This window comes from Pinus tabuliformis, chromosome 8 (genome assembly GCF_031772625.1).
Source record: "Pinus tabuliformis cultivar Carrire ecotype Pingquan chromosome 8, CPIR1, whole genome shotgun sequence".
NCBI lineage: Eukaryota > Viridiplantae > Streptophyta > Pinopsida > Pinales > Pinaceae > Pinus > Pinus tabuliformis.
In genome coordinates, this window is record NC_142294.1 from 22,807,814 (window position 1) to 22,827,636 (window position 19,823).

The window sequence follows — 19,823 nt, forward strand, 5'->3', positions numbered from 1 at the left end:
GGAGCTAGAGGCAAAAATGAAGCTAAGGTATTATAAGGATGTGATCAACCCCACCCTTGCTAAACAAAATTATATTTCTGTCTCGACCAATACTAAGAAGAAAATGAACATTGCAAAGATAAGAACTAATTCTCATGAGATTCAAAGTGAAACTAGGCATTAGTTTATTACCAAAGCACCCTTCGATGAAAGAATTTGTCACCTTTGTGATACTAAGAGGGTTGAAGATGAAAAACACTTTCTCTTAAATTGCCTGACTCTTACTCACATCCGTTCTCATTTCCAAAACATTTGCCACACTACCAACCTTCTTGACTTGTTAAGTCAACAAAATTATAGTGATATTGAAGCCCTTCTTTCCCTTATTTTTCATCATAAAAATAAAATATTAAAGAGTCACAATTAATCTCCTACTTTCATAAGGTCAGATAGACTACATTGGTCTTATTGGACATTAATCATTATCATCATCATCATTATATTATATGTTTATATTGATTGAGGTAGATTGAACATCGATAGTCAACGTTGAGATGAGTTGTAAATTAGTTTGTATTTTGTTGATTAATCACATTTTATCACTTGGTTGAGATTGTTTATGACACAAAGATTGAGATGATTTATAGAGCATGCTTGTTGATCTACTAACATGTGCCTTGATTGATGGGAATTGACTTTGATTGAGTGGAAGTATTGGCTTCCAACGTTGGTCTTGGGATTGAAAATTTCTCTAGTGAAATTGAATTGACTTGATACCTCGATACAAAGGGTACCAATCAAGTGGTTAGCACATAGGAAGTGATGTTTTGCCTTGCATGGCTATAGGAATAATTTTAAACAATGCCTTGGAGTTGTTTAAGTCATTCTCAAGTTGTAAAGGAATTATATAATGCATGGATAATGATTGCTTTCTTGACTTTACTTATAAAATATTTAAAATATATACCAACTAACTAAAGTTTAGCGTGAATTTAATAGTTGCAACAACATTGAGAGAATGTTCAAAGATGATGCAAATGCATAATGCATCAATAATGATTGTTTCCTTAACATTACTTGTAGAATATCTAAAATCAATACCAACTAAATTAAAGTTTAGTGTGAAATTAATTCATTGTAAAACAACATTGAAAGAATGTTCAAAGATGAAGCAATATCTGTGTCCCCACCTGATGGACTTATATGTAGTAGCGGGATTGTAATTACATCAATTTTGTTTTATTTATGAAATGAGGGTTCTACAAAATAGAAATAGTCATATGATCACACTGTAGGGTAAGAATTTCAGCAAGACTTTTATAACATGTTACATATGGGTCTAAATATTTGATAAAATACTAAATTAATATCATTGATAAGATACCTATTATTAGTTTTCTTAATAATTTATATGTATTATTATTAGCTTTATTAATAATTTATATAAACCATTTACTAAGATATAAAAATGTAAATACATTGGAATTGTTTAGGTCTCTCAAAGTTATAAGGGATTACACAATGCATTAATAATGATTGCTTCCTTAACCATACTTCTAAAAGATCTAAAATCAATACCAACTAAATTAAAGTTTTGTAGGAAATTAATTCATTATAAAATAACATTAAAAGAATGTTTAAAGAAGCAATTTCTCAATCCTCACTCGATGGAGTTATATGTAATAGATTTTGTTTTATGATTGAAATAAAGGTTAAGCAAAATAGTCATATGATCATAAAGTAAGAATTTAAACAACAGTTTTATAACATGTTATATATATATACAAATTTTGGATAAAAATACTAAATCAATATATTTAATAACATACTTATTATTATTAATTTTATTAATAATTTATACAAAATATTTATAAAGTATAAAACTAAGAAAAATGATAGAAAATTGAAATTCCAATAACATACCATCATAAAATTATGTTAAATGTTTTTTATTACCATTCCTCTAAATTGATTTATTTCAAATTATTTAAGTGTTTTTTATTATAATTTTTATAAATTGATTTATTTCAAATTACTTTTATTATTTATATTCAAATAACTAATTTTCATTTAAAAATAATAAATATTAATCTTTCTTTTGAGCAAAATATTTACATCTATGTAATTTTATATTCCAAATTAAATTTAAAGTTATTTTTATTTTTATATGCGTTTCAACTTTATAATGAACTCATTAATAATATCAACTTAAAGTTGAGAGGGTTTCTATGAACTAACCAAATTTTAGTTAAGCATTAACAGAATGATTTTAACGGTTTAAAGCTGTCTTTTGTAATTTTGCTCATCACATGGGGTCTGGAGATTTCCTCACATTCGTTGTCAAAACCACATATGATAATAGAGCAAAAACGGGTCGAGGAGAGACTCAGGTTTTGATATAAAGAGGCACCGGAAATCGGGTTTGCAGCAAGTCAAAGCCTCGAGACCGGAAAGAAAGAGAGACCTGTTAAAGACCGGAAGGCTACCGATACGTGCCAGTCAGCCGAGGGCCCTGGCCTCTGACAGCGAAAAAGTACAGGGGACGAGAGTCTCGGCAAATCCGTTGAAGCCGAGCCAAAAATTTCGTGATATTCGAACATATTTTTCTGCGACCATTTCGGAGACAGATTGCGTAAACAGTTGAATTGCGGCTGTCGGAGAGGAAAGAAATAAATAAAGCTCACACGATTTTTTCTTCAGGAGAAGTAACTGGATGCACAGATCCGATTAGAGGCGATGAGAAACATATGCATGAATGCATAAGAAATGCTTGCAAAGAATCGACTCTCGGGCAGCAGTTCGCACAGCTCTCCGTCTCCGCCATCATCGCCTCGCCGGTCGTCGCCAAGGTATGGCGGCAGACATGGCCGGACGAAGAGCGGGCGCATGCAGGGAGTCGGCCCTCCGCTGCCGCCCCGGACATTTTTGCAAAAAGTTGTGTGGCTTCTGCTCTCTGTGCTGTTGAGGCGCCATGGACTTTTCTTGTTTGCCCCGCTCATATATATTTCAGGGATGCTGCTCTACATGGGAACCATGTCGTTCGATATGAGCCGCGTCGTTAAACATCGACCGGCTCCCGGTTCCGTCTACCGAAGCCCGCAAGTGTTCGAGAACCTCTGGCCCTCAATGCAAGAGGACAACGCCACGTACGATGGGGTTCGTTTTCTAAAATTTTCAGTTATTTTTTCAGTTTTGCGGAAATTAAAACGCGGTGTCATTTCTTCCCCTTTCCAATTTTCTTTTTGTATTCGAGTCCCGATAATAGGTTCGGTAATTATATATTTATTTAAAGCAGCTCGAAATTTATAGCGATTCCTTTAACTTTGCAGAAATAGCAACGCTCTTTCTGTAAGTGTTTGAATTTAGATATTTTCAGCTTCATTCTGAGTTCAAATCTCGGGAGCAGGTTTAGTTTTTATATGTTTATTTCTATATTTTTTCAGAAATCACAACATATTTTGCCCCAACCTACTTTGGATTAAGTCTCGAGATTAGTATTTTATATTTACTAAAGGCAACTCAAAGTTTCAGCTCATTTTCCAAATTTATAACAATACTCTTTCTTTCAGTAGTTTTAATTTACTAATTTCTCAGATTTATTTGAGTTTAAATATCGTGAATAGCTTCAGTATTTATATATCTATTCAAAGCAGCTAATATTTTTTCGACATATTTTTAATTTGGCAGGAATGACACAATTCTGTTTTTTTCTTCTTCAGTATTTAAATTAAGGTTTCCCAGCCTTGTTGTGAGTTCAAATCTTGAGTATAGGTCAGTCTTGGCATATTTGTCCCAGGCAGCTGAACATTTGTGGTTATTTATTTAAATTTGCAGAAATGAGTACGCCCTTTTTCATAGAGACTTTAAATTCAGTTATTTGGTTCATCTTATTTTATGAAGACTTTAAACTATATTTTTGGTTTAAATCCTCAGATTAGGTCCAGTAGTAATACTTATCGAAAGCTGCTGAACAAATTCAAGAACCATTGAGAAGCTTGAAGCTCAAGTTGTTGACAAATGCTACGAGAGAGTAATCTAAGATGGAGGTTCTGCCAGCTTTGGAACATTGCCACTGGCTTAGTTACTTGGAATTTCATCAGCAGATTTTGTGTTTCATCTTATTTACAGAAACTATAGAGAGATCAATCTTGATGAATTTGTTAGGAGGGCATAGTTCTCGTCCTCTACTATTTAAGGGGATGGGGTATGGAAATACGATTCTATCGGACTTGGACCGTTAGCTGCCTCAATGAGGAAAGTTATTCCAGACTTGCTGATCTAGGGTCAATTGAGACAAGTAGATATCAATTAATTTCAAATGGTAATCTGTGAAACTGTGCCTTGATACATCTATCTGTTAACCTTCCTTTTGAGTTTAAATCCAAATGATGAAAGCTAACAGGTGCTGAATTGTGCTTGTAGTAAAGTAGTTCATGGGACATTTTAAGAAATTTTATGACCCTTATTTAAATTGTCAATAGGTTTTTTGAATTTTTTCTGGGAAAAATCTCCAAGACAGTTAATTCAAACAAAACCCTTGGAGGACACGTACTTCCGATGTTCTTCTTCTCAACCCACTCACACCTTTGTCTGGAATCACAGGTTCATTCACTCACCAAAAACAATTCAAGAATTCAACACTCAATGAACAATTCAATACATCCAACAATCTAACCGATCATTCGGTCCCTAGCTTGCAAGAATAAATGTAACAGAACAAAGCTAACTGGAGAGTAAGGGGATGTATGGCCTGTGGTGACTCTTGAGGCGGGGGCCCGACTAAACGGAAACCTTCATTATTTTCCTTTCAAATGACATCCTTCATCAGACTTCTTTGAGATGCTATCTTATTTGTGGGACGTTCATTTTTAGAATTATTATTCTTTATTCACTTATGCTATAGATACGATTATCCGAGCAAGATAGTGTTTGTTTTATTTATTCTTCCATCCTCAAACCTTCATGCAAAACTATATTTCCTTTACCTCTCTGGTCTGTTTCTTGATTTGTCTCATCTGTTGCTTCATGAAATTGAACAGCTACACTTAGAAAGCATCCTTTAAGTAGGCCGATTAGTCTACTTCACTTGCACTTGCAATTTATGTGGCAACCCTTCTATAAATCAATTTACTGTCTTCTCTAAGATGTCCATTTGGAGCTTCACCATGATGTTTTCCCCCGTTGCTAGTATCCCGGGAACTCTAACATGATCTCTTCTAGACTGTGCCTATGTATCCAAAACTATACTTGATGGTCAAGGATATTCATATTTTTTCTGAAGATAACCCAAGATGCATGTCAGTTTGGTTATCATGTGATCACATTTTTCTTCTGTTCAGTGATTAGAAACCTTCAGGCAGTTATTCGAGACACCTTCCCCCTAGGATGGGCATCCCGTTCAGGTAGCTCCAAATGATGGGCCTGAGCAGAGAGGAGGCGAGGCACGGATCTGTCGGTTCACTGCTGGAATGGCAATGGCTCATTCTAGTCTTCACCAGGCCTACTTTATGAAGCCCTTAACTCAGCGGACATCCTCCTTGTTATCGAGACTCATGCGAGCCCAGTCCGACCTCTCCACGACATTACAGGATACCAGTGGGCCGCAGTTTGCAGACAAGAGACACAGAGTTCAGGAGGTGTCAGGGGATCAGGGGGTGTTGCTTCCCTTGTTCGTGATAGCCTCAGGAGCAGAGTATCGGTGGTCACAACCGATGAGTATGCTAGATTCATGTGGATTCAGATTAGAGCCAGAACATCACCTCCGAGAGACATTTATGTCGCAGTCTGTTACTTCCCACCTATCTCGTCTTCCTACGCTATTCACAATAGCTCAGACAGAGACCCTTTTACAGACCTGTACTCTGACATCACCAGGTTTTCGGCAGTAGGGGACGTCATCCTCATGGGGGACTTCAATGCTCGGACCAGAGACCTCCATACTCCTATTCACGACCGGACAGAGGATATATTTTGCACCCGGGGGATTGATCCGACCATGATCGACATGCACCGGGCCTCCGAGGATCACTTGGGACCCACCACTGCCTATGGGAGATATCTGCTACAGTTGGGAGAATCTCATGAGCTGGTAATTCTGAATGGCCTACCATGTTTCCCATCCTCGCACTTCTTTACCTGCAGACCATTTGGAGGCGGAGCAAGTGTGGTTGACTACGCTATTGCGAACCCAAATCTCCTCCTTTATATCAAAAATTTCTCGATAACCCCCATCCCTCCTGCAAATCATGCACTTCTCTCACTCTCTCTGCAGTTTAACCCCTGGAATCCATCTCCTACTCTTCCCCGTAGCCCTCCTAGGACCACCTTCCGATTTGAGGAGGGTGACCCTGATCTCTTCTCCTCTATCCTCAGACAGACACTCCCATCAGAGTCCCAATTCGCCTCTCTCAGCTCCGCCAAGGACAAATACCAGTGCCTCTCATATGCAATCTGGGAAGCTGCGTTCCAATCCTTCCCCCATTCTACTCGTACTGCCACCACCTCACGCAAACCAGGAAATTGCCCTATGAACAAATGGTATGACCAAGAATGCAAGTCTATGCATCAGGATCTCGGACACGAATTCCAGAACTCCTTACCAACATACCTAGACCTCTGTTCAGCCTACCGTCGGCTCCTTTGCCGCAAGAAGCACCTTTTCATTGCCCATAGGAGACAGGTTCTTTCTACTCTCCTCCTTCGCTCCCTTAAAGATTTTTGGGGGACCATCCTTTCCTGGCGCTCTCCTACCCCTGTCGACCTTGATCCTGCCTCAATGTTCTCTCACACCTCCCAGCTGTATGACATTCGTGGGCAGCCTCTGATTCAGGTTATTCACCCCACCTCCTGCCACCTTTTCTCCGACAAAGATATCAGAGAGGCAATATGGACAATGAATAGCAACAGGGCAGTAGACGAAGAAGGTTTCCAGGCAGAATTCTTCAAGCATGGACTTTGCCCCCTTGTAGGATATCTGGTGGACCTTTTCAACCAGGTGGTTCGGGATGGATTTCCGGATGGATGGTCACACCACATTATCTACCCGATCCACAAGTCAGGGCCTACTTCCAACCCCAACAACTACAGGACAATCATGGTTGGGCACACATTCTCCAAGCTATATGCTACAACACTCCACAGAATAGTCTCCCATTTCCTTGAGCAGAGACAGCTCAGGGCCAAGGGCCAAGCAGGATTCTGCCCAGACCACCAGACGATGGACCACTTCCTTACTCTTCGTGCGATGATCGAGGAGGCTAGGCATCGATCCTCTAAAGTGTACTGCTGCTTTGTAGACTTTCGGAAGGCCTTTGACTCAGTCCCGAGGGAAGATCTTTTCCAAAGGCTAAGAGAGATTGGAATTTCCTCGACCCTCCTGACAGCTATCATGCGCCTCTATGAGATCGTCCTTGGCCATCTCTGATAGTCGGAGAAATGTCGGATTTCATCCGAAGCACCATTGGAGTCAAGCAAGGATGCCCCCTTTCTCCTACTTTATTCGGGATCTATATCGATGATGGGTGTCTTTTTCACCAGGTCTTGATTTTCATCCTCCTCTTTGCAGACGATATTGCCCTTATTGCCTCCTCCCAAGAAGGCCTTCAGAGACAGCTGGATGCTCTCGCAGCTTTTTGTGATTGGAGGCATCTAACTGTGAACTTGGGTAAAACCAAAGTGATTATCTTCAATGGAGTCAAGAAAACTTCGGACTTCTACTTCCTATTTAAAGGAGAAGAGATCGAGATTGTCAGCACCTATACATATTTGGGAGTTCAGTTTTCAGGTCCTTGATTTAGCCTGCGGCCAGCCCTCCAGCCTCGGATCAACAAAGGGTATGATTCCCTAGCCCTTCTGGAGAGGTAGTGTTTCTGGCACCATTTCGAGGACATCTTGTCCAAAATGAGCATCATGGACACTTTGATTCGCCCCACAGTGCTTTACGGCTAAGATATTTGGGGTCCCTCTCTCCTAGAGTCAAATTGGGCTTCAGCGGAGCGGGTCCAGACCCTCCTTTTGTGCTGTTTCATTAGGTGCAAGCAGACAGTTCCTCAGCACATCATTCTAGCAGAGTTCGGGGCTCAACCTTTCTGCCTATAGGTGTTATTCAGGTTATTGTTGCTCCTGCATAGGCTCCAAGGCCTGGCAGACACAAGGAAGGGTCGTGATAGATACCCATATTTAGCATATTGCTTCTCAGAGAACATCGCTCATATGCAGACAGGCTGATCCAAATGTTGGTACACCGGTGTGACAGAGCTTCTGGAGGCTTCAGGAATCCAGATTGACCATCTCCCTCCTTTTCAGTTCTCTCTGAACGCTCCAGGCCACCTCCTTCCCAATTAGCAAGAGCTGAATAAAATCATTAAGGAGGATATTTATAGACGATACATTCAGACTCCATGGACCAATCCTCCCAATGGGTTGTGTCCAAAAATGGCCTTCTACGCGGAGCATTGCCTGGAGATCATGGATGGGCTCATCATCAGACCCCAGTACACGTTCCAACATTGGATGCATGCCCTTAGAATCCCCCTTGGGCAGCTCAGAGTTGGGTCTCACAGACTCTGAGTGGAGACAGATCACCACATCGATAGGGCTGATAGGATTTGCCAGTTCTGTCACTTACAGGAGATAGAGACAGAGACACACTTCATCTTCGTATGCCGTGCTTACTACGAGATTCAAGGTCCTTTTCATTGTCTCTTCAGGTCTTCTCAGACTTTGACCAGCTTCCTCAGATATGTTGATCCGAGATGCCTTGCACTTTATCTCCAGGAGGCCTTTAGATTTCGGGCCCGTTTTCTTCAGCCCCCTACCAGATCGGACACCATGCAGAAGATCACAGACTTCTTTAGAGCGCTACCATCAGCACAGGGCACCAAAAGAACCATTGACCGACCCACAGACACTGAGACCATATCATTGTGGTCCCGGGGGGCCGACCCACCAGAATGCACCAGCGCTCCAAGATTGTATCCACCCCTGGGAGGCGCCCTAGAACCTCCAGGCGACAACAGCGACAACCCAGTATGCCCACAGGACAACAGACTTTGACAAGCTTCTCTCAGTTTTCTTCTCTCGACCTTGGATGTTAGGAGTAGGAACTGGATAGGAGACTCCTTTCTTCTCCTTCTTCTTCTTCTCCTTCTCTGCTTCATCGCAGTGCTTTTTTCCGAAGCCGAGAGCTTCTAGCTTCTACATTTACATTTACTTAGATTATAGATGTATTCTTTGCTTTTTAAAAGAAATGTTAAAGGGGACCGTTTGGTCCACCGGCTAGGCATGATGTAATCATTGTAACCGACAGTCCCGTTGACCTATTATGGTCATTTGTTGGACATTAATAAAATTATCTTATCTTATCTTATCTTATGTAATTCTAAACAGAGCTGCGATAAACACTTTCAACTTATAGTTGTCATTTGCAATACCTTGTGCATCCCGAATGGATTTGCAGACATCAATGTGTGATTGTCCATTTCCATACCATCAGTTAACAACGGTTTCGTGGCATTAGAAACTGTTTCTTTAAATTTATTTCTTCATGCAGAAGGTTTTTTAAAAGAGGAGATGGAAAACTGTGTTACATATTAGTCTTCTCAACATTTCAATCACCATCATGAGATCATCTTCAGGAGACAAATATGCTTGAGGAAATGACAACTTCATGTGATATACATATTATTAATTAGAGGAACAAATTATCAAAGCAAGGTTGACTAGAAGCCAACCTGCCATTATAATTAGCATTAACACAACCCAACCAATGCAATAAAAATGACTTAAACCTCGTTATTGTTGTGGAGCAGGTGTATATTAGGTTGCCATGTAACACTGAGTTTGAAATCATCCTCTCTATTGAGAATTGAGATTGTTCAGGTTTTTCTCTATTTCCTAGCTGATGTTTTTTGATTTTTATTGATATTTTTATGGTATCTTAATTTTGCCGATGTTTGCCGATTTCCACTGATATTTTCCCGATTTTTATGATTTTTTGGTTTTCAGACCCTTGCCGATTTTATCCCGATGTTGATGTTCGCAACATTGGGTTTTATATCATACCCATTATTTCTAAAAACCATGGAAAGATGGCCTGTTTTTTGCTCCACATGAGACTTGTCAAAGACTCAGATGGCCCGAGTCACAAGAGTATCAATAACAACTACTTCTTGAGCAGGATAGTGATGTGATTTGGCATGTAAGTATCTGTTAGTGTGAGTTATCTTCGTGTAAACATGATGATCTAGAGAGCCAATCTCATTCTTAGTGATAAGGGCATCTAGAAATGCTATGCATTTGTTCTCCTCCATCTCCATTGTGAATTTTATATTATCACCGTGATTGTTCAAATGCTCAAGGAATATATTAAGACTCTCCCTTCCATGCAGATAATTTACATTGTTGTCATCAATGTATCTTTTCCATAGCTTAAACTTCAATGTGCAAGCGTCAATAGCCTTTCTTTCAATGTTCTCTGCATGTAAGTTAGCAATAGCTAGTGATAATGGTGATCCCACTCTATTTGCTCATAAAGAACCCCTTGAAAACTAAAGTAGGTGGATTTCAATTTGTTAAAATTGGCAACTAGGGCCAAATTCCACTTTAGGACAACTTATTAGATGGAGATGATGATTGCATTAAATTCCTCTTTTCGAGAGGACCAAAACTGATATAAAGATCATCTCATTTGGACAAGCACAAGTGTGATTTTGAATTTATGCTCACACATGTACAAATTGTCAAGGTCGGCCACATCATCATGTAGGCTCAGAAAGCCCAATGGATGTGTCACTTCACCCTCAACGACTTGTATAAATACAAGTGACCTTTCACCTCATTTGGCATCTTCTTCACTCACGTATTCTCTCTCCTTCTCTCATTGGTTTGTACTACATTGAGCATTCTTCTTTCTCACATGTGTGGATCAAGAAGGACGAATTTCAGAAGCTGAATTACAGGGCCAAAATTGCAGAGTTGACTGCAGTTTGACCAGCGTTGATTAGTGCCTTCTGGGCATCATTTGACTTAGATCTTTTGGGGATATTTCTGTCTCAGCAGGTTGCAACTTTTGGCATAGAAACCCAGGTTTTTTGAGCACTTTGACCGTAGATTTCAGACAACAGTTTGACCAAGTTTGATTGTTGACGTTGTCACTATTTTGGGCTGACTTTGACCTCTTGATCAGGCTGAGTTTTGACTTTGAATTAGGCAAGTCAATTTAACTTTTGTACTCTCTCTCTATGCTAAACATTTTGATATAATAATAAGAAGAATTGATCAAAAGGTTTTCCCTATCTTGGGGTTTTTCCTTGGCATTCGCCAAATCTGGTGTCCTCTTGTCTTGGCTTGGCTTCTGCTATTGTTTTATGTTCTATCTACTTTTACTGTCAATGTGATTAATGGTTAATGTGATTGCTACTGGAAATCTAAATTGGAAATTGCTATTGGGATGCTTAAGGAACATTGAAGTAATTGTGCTAAGCATAGAACATACCATTATTAACTAAATTTAACATGTTATCAAAGGCTAGGTGAAGACAAAGCCCAAGCAAGAGAGAGAGAGAAGCAATCACTATGAAAAGAGTTGTTGGACAAGAATATTGGTCTAGCTTTAATGGCGACTACATCATACTTCAAATCCAAGGATAAGCTCAAGGACAGATTCGACTATCATCCATGGAAGATGACTTTGGATTTGACTTTGAAAGAGAATGATGCTATGGACTATGTAAAGGGAAGAGTGGTGGAGCTAAATGCACTTGTTGTTGTAAAGATGAAATATGAGAAATGTGAGGTCAAAGCTAAAAGAATCATTATAGACTTTATTCAAAAGCATTTGGTTGCTTATATTTCTGAGTTAGAAACATCTGAGGAGATGTATGATAAGTTGGTTGGGATGTTCAAAGTGAACAATGCAAATCAAATCCTCTTTCTCAAAAACAAGTTGAAGGATATCGAGATAGACAAAGGGGAGTCTATCCAATCCTACTTCATGAGGATTAGAGAAATCAAGAATGATCTTCTATCTATTGGAGAAGTTGTTGTTGACACGGAGCTCACTCTCATTGCTCTTGGAGGTCTCACAAGAGCATGGGATGCCACTATTCTTAACAATGACATGATTCCTAGTTTCGATGAATTATTGGCTAGATGCACACAAGAAGAGACGGATGATGGAGAGAGACAAACCTTCAAATGGAAATGAACCTATTGCTTTCTCCGCTCATGCAAAGAGGAAGAACAATGCTGGTCCAAAGAGACAAGGTCAAGGATTCAAGCAGGGATTCAAAGAAGGAAGAAAAGGAAGGTGCTACAATTGCAACAGGTTTGGCCACTATGCTAGAGAGTGTCCTCACAAGAAGGATACTCCACGGGATGACAACAACAACAACAATCACAACAATTTCAAAGGCAATGGCAATCAAAGGAACAACAGGTTCAACAATAAAGGAAAGAGGAATGCTCCCGCTGCTCGATATGGTAATGGTCGACCTCCCAAAAGGACGAGAAATTCCAGGTATGAGGAAACTAATGTTGTAGAAAAACAAAAAGAATTTTATCTTATTTCCGCCCTCACTACTGCCTCTCCTTCGGATACTTTGGATCATTGGTTGATTGATAGTGGAGCCTCAAGGCACTTCACCGGGTACAAGGAGGCCCTCTCAAATTTGATTGAAAAGAAGACTAATTTGGAGATCATACTTGGAGACAATGCCACCTACCCCATGAAAGGGATAGGGACTGTCACTCTTCACTTAAATCAAGGTCAAACCCTTCATCTACAAGAAGTATTATATGTACCCGATTTGAAGAAGAACTTGGTGTCTATTTCTGTGATGGAAGATAAAGGCTTCAAGGTAGCATTCATTGATGGAAAGGTACGTATTTGGCAAAGAAACCTTAAAGATGCATTTACACTTGGATTTAGGGTTGAAGGTCTCTATCAAGTTGGAGGAAGTCCTTTGGGAGCTATGACTTGTCATACTTCTCTCCAATCTGAATTACGACATCGAAGATTTGCTCACCTTCATTACAAAGCCTTACAGGTAAGGAAGATGAGGTTCGATGGATATAATGTCTTAATAAAGTATAATGGATAAGTGAATTACGTTCTATACGGAAAGATACCAATTTTGTCAAAATGATGAATAGAATATGACTGCCCAACCAACCGCACAGGTATGGCCGAGTTCAACATACATCATGAAGGTGTTCGTCAAGGTTGTGCAGCCGAAAATCTTACAAGGGGACCATTTCCCTTGAATGAAACTCAAACTACTGACATTCTTCAATTGGTCCATTCTGATCTATCTGGTATGTTGCCTGTAACATCATTAGGAGGATACTTATATTATGCAATTTTTGTGGATGACTTCTCTCGCAAAACGAGGATCTATTTATTGAAGAAGAAGGACAAAGTGTTCAAATGGTTCCGTTCTTTCAAAGCCTTGGTTGAAAATCAAACCGGGAAGAAGATCAAAATATTGAGGACTGATATTTGTAGAGAGGCTGATATTAAGAGGGAGGTCACCACTCCATACACTCCTGAGAAAAATGAAGTTACTGAAAGGAAGAATCGAACAATCATAGAACCCACCCGTGCCATGCTTCATGACCAAGGTCTATCGAAGTTCTTATGGGGAGAAGCTGCCAACACTGTCGTATATGTTCAAAATAGGAGCTCGTATCAAGCATTGGATTTTAAGATACCCGAAGAAGTCTTCTCTGGTAAGAAACCCGATGTTTTTCATTTTAGAATATTTGGTTGTCCTGTGTATTTTCGTGTGCTTAAAGAGAAAGGAAACAAGTTAGAAGCATTTGGGAAGAAAGGAACATTTGTGGGCTATAGTGAAACTTCAAAGGCATATAGAATCTATGTGCTTGGTCAAAGAGAAGTGGAAATAAGCCATGATGTCACTTTCGATGAAGATTCTGCCCTTGGGAAAGCCAAAGATCTCCCTATCCCAAGGAAGGACAATGATGATGTTGCAGGAAAGCAGGATGAATCTCCGACAGATGAACTAATGCCCAATGTTGAAGGCCCGATGGATCCCATTGATCCACCTCTTGGTGATCCCTCTACCTCAAGGAAAAGACCTTTGTGGCTCAAAGATACTCTTGAAGATGCTAAAAGACATATCCAAGAGGGACATTTCGTGAAAGTAAGAAGTCGAACAGGTATCAAGGGTACTTAGCTGCTATGAGTACTATTGTTCAATCTGAGCCATGTACGTTCGAAGAAGCTGTGAAACACCAAGTATGGAAGGATGTAATGAATGAGGAGTATGAATCAATCATGAAGAATGATGTCTAGGATGTGGTTCCTAGACCCAAGGACAAGTCTGTGGTCACTTCTAAATGGCTTTACAAAATCAAACATGGAGCTGATGGGAGTGCTGAAAATACAAGGCCAGGTTCGTTGCTCGAGGCTTCTCTCAAAAGGAAGGAGTGGACTATGATGAGATATTTGCACCGGTTGCCCAATATACCACTATCCGATCCATTATTGCCCTTGCTGCCTCTCAAGGATGGAGCCTACACCAAATGGATGTTAAGACTGCTTTCTTGCATGGCTCGCTTAAGGAGGAAGTCTACGTAGAACAACTTGAGGGGTTCGAAGTACAAGATCGAAGGACACACATGTGTAGGTTGAAGAAAGCCCTCTATGGGTTGAAGCAAGCCCCTAGGGCTTGGTATGAGAGGATTGATAGCTATCTTATGAAGCTGGGATTTACAAGGAGCGATGCTGATCCTAACCTATACTTCAAGGATGAAAAAGACATGCCTCTCATTTTGGTCCTTTATGTGGATGATCTCTTTTTGATAGGTATAGACCCTCTCATTTATTAATGCAAGAGGGAGTTGGCTTCTAAGTTCGAGATGAAGGACCTAGGTCTGATGCACTACTTCCTAGGCTTGGAGGTTTGGCAAAAGCTAGGTGAGATTTTCCTTTCTCAAGGAAAATACATTGTGAAGCTGCTCGAGAGATGTGGGATGGTGGATTGCAAGTCTGTGTCTACTCTGATGGAACTCAACTTCAAGAAGCTATGTGGAAGTGCTACTAGGCTTGAATTGGCAAATCCTTCTAAATATAGACAACTTGTGGGGGCCCTGATGTTCTTGGTAAACTCTCGTCCTGACATATGCTTTGTTGTGAATACGTTGAGTCAATTTATGGTCGAACCTCATCACATACATTGGATTGCTGCTAAGAATCTCTTGAGATATCTCCGTGGCACAATCAACTATGGACTAAGATACATTGCCAGAAATTTGAGGCTACATGGATACACTGATGCTGACTGGGCTGGCAGTGTGGTGGATTGTAAGAGCACGTTTGGATGTTGCTTCTCATTGGGGTCTGCTTCAATTTCTTGGATGAGTAGGAAGCAAAAATCGGTTGCTTTAAGCACCGCCGAGGCCGAATACATTGCAGCTAGTATGGCTTGTTGTGACGCTGTTTGGTTGAGGAAGCTCTTTAGTGAGCTATTTGAGCATGTGTTGGATACCATCATGATCTACTGTGACAACCAAAGTGGAATTCACCTTTTAGAGAATTCCATGTTCCACGACTGCTCCAAGCACATTGATATCAGGTACCACTTTATCTGGGATATGGTACAGCGGGGAGCAATAAGGCTCCAACACATCAAGATTGATGAGTAGGTCGCAAACATCCTCACGAATCCCTTAGGGAAGGTCAAATTCTTAGCCTTCCGAGAGAGACTTGGAGTCGTGGAAAGACCCTCCTATGAGGGTCTCACTTGAGTTGGACACTGAGCTCTGGGAGCTCCTGGGGGCTTGGGGTACTTCTTGGAGCTATGAGTGACCATAGGGTGAGTGGTTCACCTTCCCCTATTGGTGCGCTATGTACAAGGTGAGTGGTTCACCTTCCCCTGTGATACCCCATGATGGTAGACATTTGTGTAGGGTGAGTAGTTCACCTTCCCCTACGATTACGGACACATGTATGTAGGGTGAGTGGTTCACCTTCCCCTACGATTGACATATGCATAGGATGAGTGGTTCACCTTCTCCTATGGCATATGAGCAGGACAAGTGGTTCACCTTCTCCTGCTGATGCCCCAACATACGTCTTACCCATGTAGTCTGGGACTCATGGGAAGTACCTCTCATCTGACCAATGAGTTGGGAAAAGTGGATAGGGACCATAACACTACTGATGGATGCATCATGTACTGCCGTACTCCTTATGTCTAGGATGCATGGTGTTCAACAACTTGATTTGGGACCAATTGAGGTTCTACCTCTGGACTGACTTTTGTCACTGGAGAGTGGTAAGGTCTTGTGACTCACTCTCGATTAATTCTTCTTCATTATTACATCATGGTTCAACAGAGCAGGTACATGACGATAAGATGGCATGATGGTCGACAATGATGATGGATGGATTGGCAGGTGGAATTCTCCCTAGTTGAGAGGGAGTGTTAAAATTGGCAACTAGGGCCAAATTCCACCTTAGGATAGCTCATTTGATGGAGATGATGATTGCATTAAATTCCTCTTTTTGAGAGGACCAAAATTGATAAAAAGATCAGCTCATTTGGACAAGCAGAAATGTTATTTTGAATTTATGCCCACATATGTGCAAATTGTCAAGGTTGGCCACATCATCATGTAGGCTCAGAAATCCCAATGGATGTGTCACTTCACCCTCAACGACTTGTATAAATACAAGTGACCTTTCACCTCATTTGGCATCTTCTTCACTCACACATTCTCTCTCCTCTCATTGGTTCGTACTACATTGGGCATTCTTCTCTCTCACATGTGTGGATCAAGAAGGATGAATTTCAGAAGTTGAATTACAGGGCCGAAATTACAGAGTTGACTGCAGTTTGACTAGCGTTGACCAACACCTTTTGGGCATCATTTGACTTCGATCTTTTGGGGATATTTCTGTCTCAGCAGGCTGCAAATTTTGGCACAAAAACCGAGGTTTTTTGAGCACTTTGACTGCAAACCAAATTGCAGGTTGATCACAGATTTCAGAGAGCAATTTGATCGAGTTTGACTGTTGACTTTGTCATTGTTTTGGGCTGACTTTGACCTCCTGATCAAGTCGAGTTTGACTGGGGAAGACCGAGCTATTTTGAGGACATTCTATTGCTGCTTTGACCAACGTTGACTTTCTGGTTAGGGCTGAAGTTTGACTGCAGAAATTGACAGGGTTGTTTTGACTTTGAATTGGGCAAGTCAATTTGACTTTTGTACTCTCTCTCTGTTGAACATTTTGATATAATAATAAGAAGAATTGATCAAAGGGTTTTCCCCATCTTGGGGTTTTTCCTTGGCATCTGCCAAATCTGGTGTCCTCTTGTCTTGGCTTGTCTTCTGCATATTGTTTTATGTTCTATCTACTTTTACTGTCAATGTGATTAATGGTTAATGTGATTGCTACTGGAAATCTAAATTGGAAATTGCTATTGGGCTGCTTAAGGAACATTGAAGTAATTGTGCTAAGCATAGAACATACCATTGTTAACTAAATTTAACAACAAACCTTGACCTTTGTTTCTTTATTGGTCAAAAGACTAATTAGGTCAATGGCCTCATGCATCGGGATTTTCGTAAACAAAGAAACCACATCAAAGCTCACTAGGGTATCGTTAGCATCCATTCTTAGATTCTTGATCTCGTTTAGCCAATGGAGAGAATCCTTGACAAACGAATTGGTGTTTCCCATGAGACAACTTGGTCATTAGCAAGAAACCTCAAGAGTTTATGTGTTGGTAAACCAATCATATTTACAGTTGGTCTTTGTTACAACAAAATCTAGCAACTTAGTACAAAGCCTCACTAAGTGACCTAGACAATGTGCAACAATGAGAATCTCACCACTGATACCTCGACAACTGCTCCCGTCGTTTAGGAATTTATGGTTTAATGTGGATTTAAGAGTAATTTCCGGATTTGAGTTCAAATGTTACTACAACTCTTCTAGTGGCTTAGGTCAACCAATAGAGGCTCAAGATAGGTCCCCAGTGCCCCCACACATAAAATCAAGAAATTACATCTATCATAAACTAGCTTAAAAATTTAGAAATTGCAGCAGTAAAACAATTTATGATGGCAGAAAATTTAGCCCTGGAAACTATGATAATAAAGTGTAAAATCAGGGCTAAAATCATGAGTAAAGAAGAGAATAAATTACAACAATTTTCTATGGTTAAAAAGGCATATAACAACACTTATAACCTAGATGGGAGCACGAATTGATGGCTGAAAAACACACTTAAAATGATACTTTCCTTTTGGAATGTATTCCAAACAAACCCTAACCATATGACAATAACATCTGAGACAATAAATGCTTAAATATATAATTTTGCTCTAATTAAGCCCTCATTTACTGTAGAACAACTAAAAGATGATTTTTAGGGATTTAAGGATTTACACAAGAGATAAGACTATTGCCTTTCTCAATCGAGGGCTAATGGAGTCCAGGAGTAACAAATCCTTGGAAGAAAAGAGATGGATGTGGGTTCAAAGAAACTAAGGGAGACCAACTTGTGTCCCTTAGTCATCTAACCCTAACATCCTTTTATTTCCTTGGACAAACAAGGGAGGGAGCTAAACCTAAGTCACCTAAAAAGAACTTGATGAGAACCTTGCCCCATGGTGCATATTTAGCAACCCTTATCCATCAATGATAAACAAGATCAAAAGGAAGATAACTCACATTTAATGACATGCACCATCAAAATTCACCAATAATCATCCATGAAAGAGAATGATCAACACCATAAACTTTCCCAAAAGAATTCACTTGATTAGTGCTCCATAGAAAGAGAGAAAAGACAAGTTAAGACTCAAGAGAAGTGATATCTCTCCAATGTGCAATTGTCTCAAGTGAGGAGAGTGCTCTCTTATCTATACTAGGGTAACCAAGTGCTTTTCCTAAATTAGGCTAATAGTTCAGTAAAAGCCCCTAAAATGACAATAATCCATGATACAAGATGGATAAGTCATCAATCCAACCCTCAAAATAGCCTCAAAGATGAAGATACAATGCTAAAACAAGAAAAATGCCTTTAAAAAGGCCACATGTGTGAGTATAGAGGCTTCCAAAGAGTGACATCATTTCCAAATGGCATGCCTCCCCTCAAAAGGTGCAACGAATCATCAAATAACATGTCTCTAAGTCCAAGGGTCATGTTCATCATCAATAGATGCCTTGTCAAGCCCAAAATCATTTATCTAAGCCCCATGTCAAGGACAAAGTACTTAGTCATCTCCAAGAGGCAATATCCTAGCTCAAGCAACAATGTTGAAGGTGACAAAGGTGGAGAAAGGTCTTTAGAGGTGTTCCAAGTCATCATCAAGCCCAACACTAATCATCAAGTGCACAATGTACATCAACGAAATGTGGTTGTCATCACCAATGTCCTCCAAAGGAACATGTACAATATGGAAACATTAATCATAACTCAAGGAATTGAGTGAGATCAAATCATCAAGCATACAAGAGTCATTGAAACATAAGAAGTGAGCAATATTCAATGCATAAGCCACGTAAGTAGATCACATCAGGTATCCTCTTCAAACTTCACACTAGCTTATGACGTTATATGAGTTGCTGGATTTAGGTATGGGAGGGTTATCAATTACTCTTATTAGGTGCTTCCAAGCTCCAAGGGGAGAAACAATTCCTAGGTCAGCCCTTCAATCAATGGTGAATGTGATGTGATATGGTCATGGAGTGGACTGCATAAGTGGTGTTAGAGCCATTACTAGGTTATTCAAGACCTTTATCCATGAGCGCCTTTATGAAGAGAGTGCTTGCATTTACTTGAGTTGCTCTTTCCTTGGCACTGTTTTTT

The 19,823-nt window shown here is 40.0% G+C and overlaps 1 protein-coding gene across 1 annotated transcript in view; it reads left to right on the top strand.

The window, feature by feature from the left end:
• The first annotated feature begins 2,329 nt into the window (after positions 1–2,329).
• LOC149233956 (protein ESMERALDA 1-like) overlaps positions 2,330–19,823 on the top strand; it is a 92,648-nt gene continuing 75,154 nt past the window's right edge. Inside the window, exon 1 of the mRNA XM_089368103.1 lies at positions 2,330–3,135. Within this exon, the coding sequence (XP_089224229.1) occupies positions 2,746–3,135 (390 nt within the window). The 5' untranslated portion in view covers positions 2,330–2,745. The remainder of the gene's footprint in view (positions 3,136–19,823) is intronic.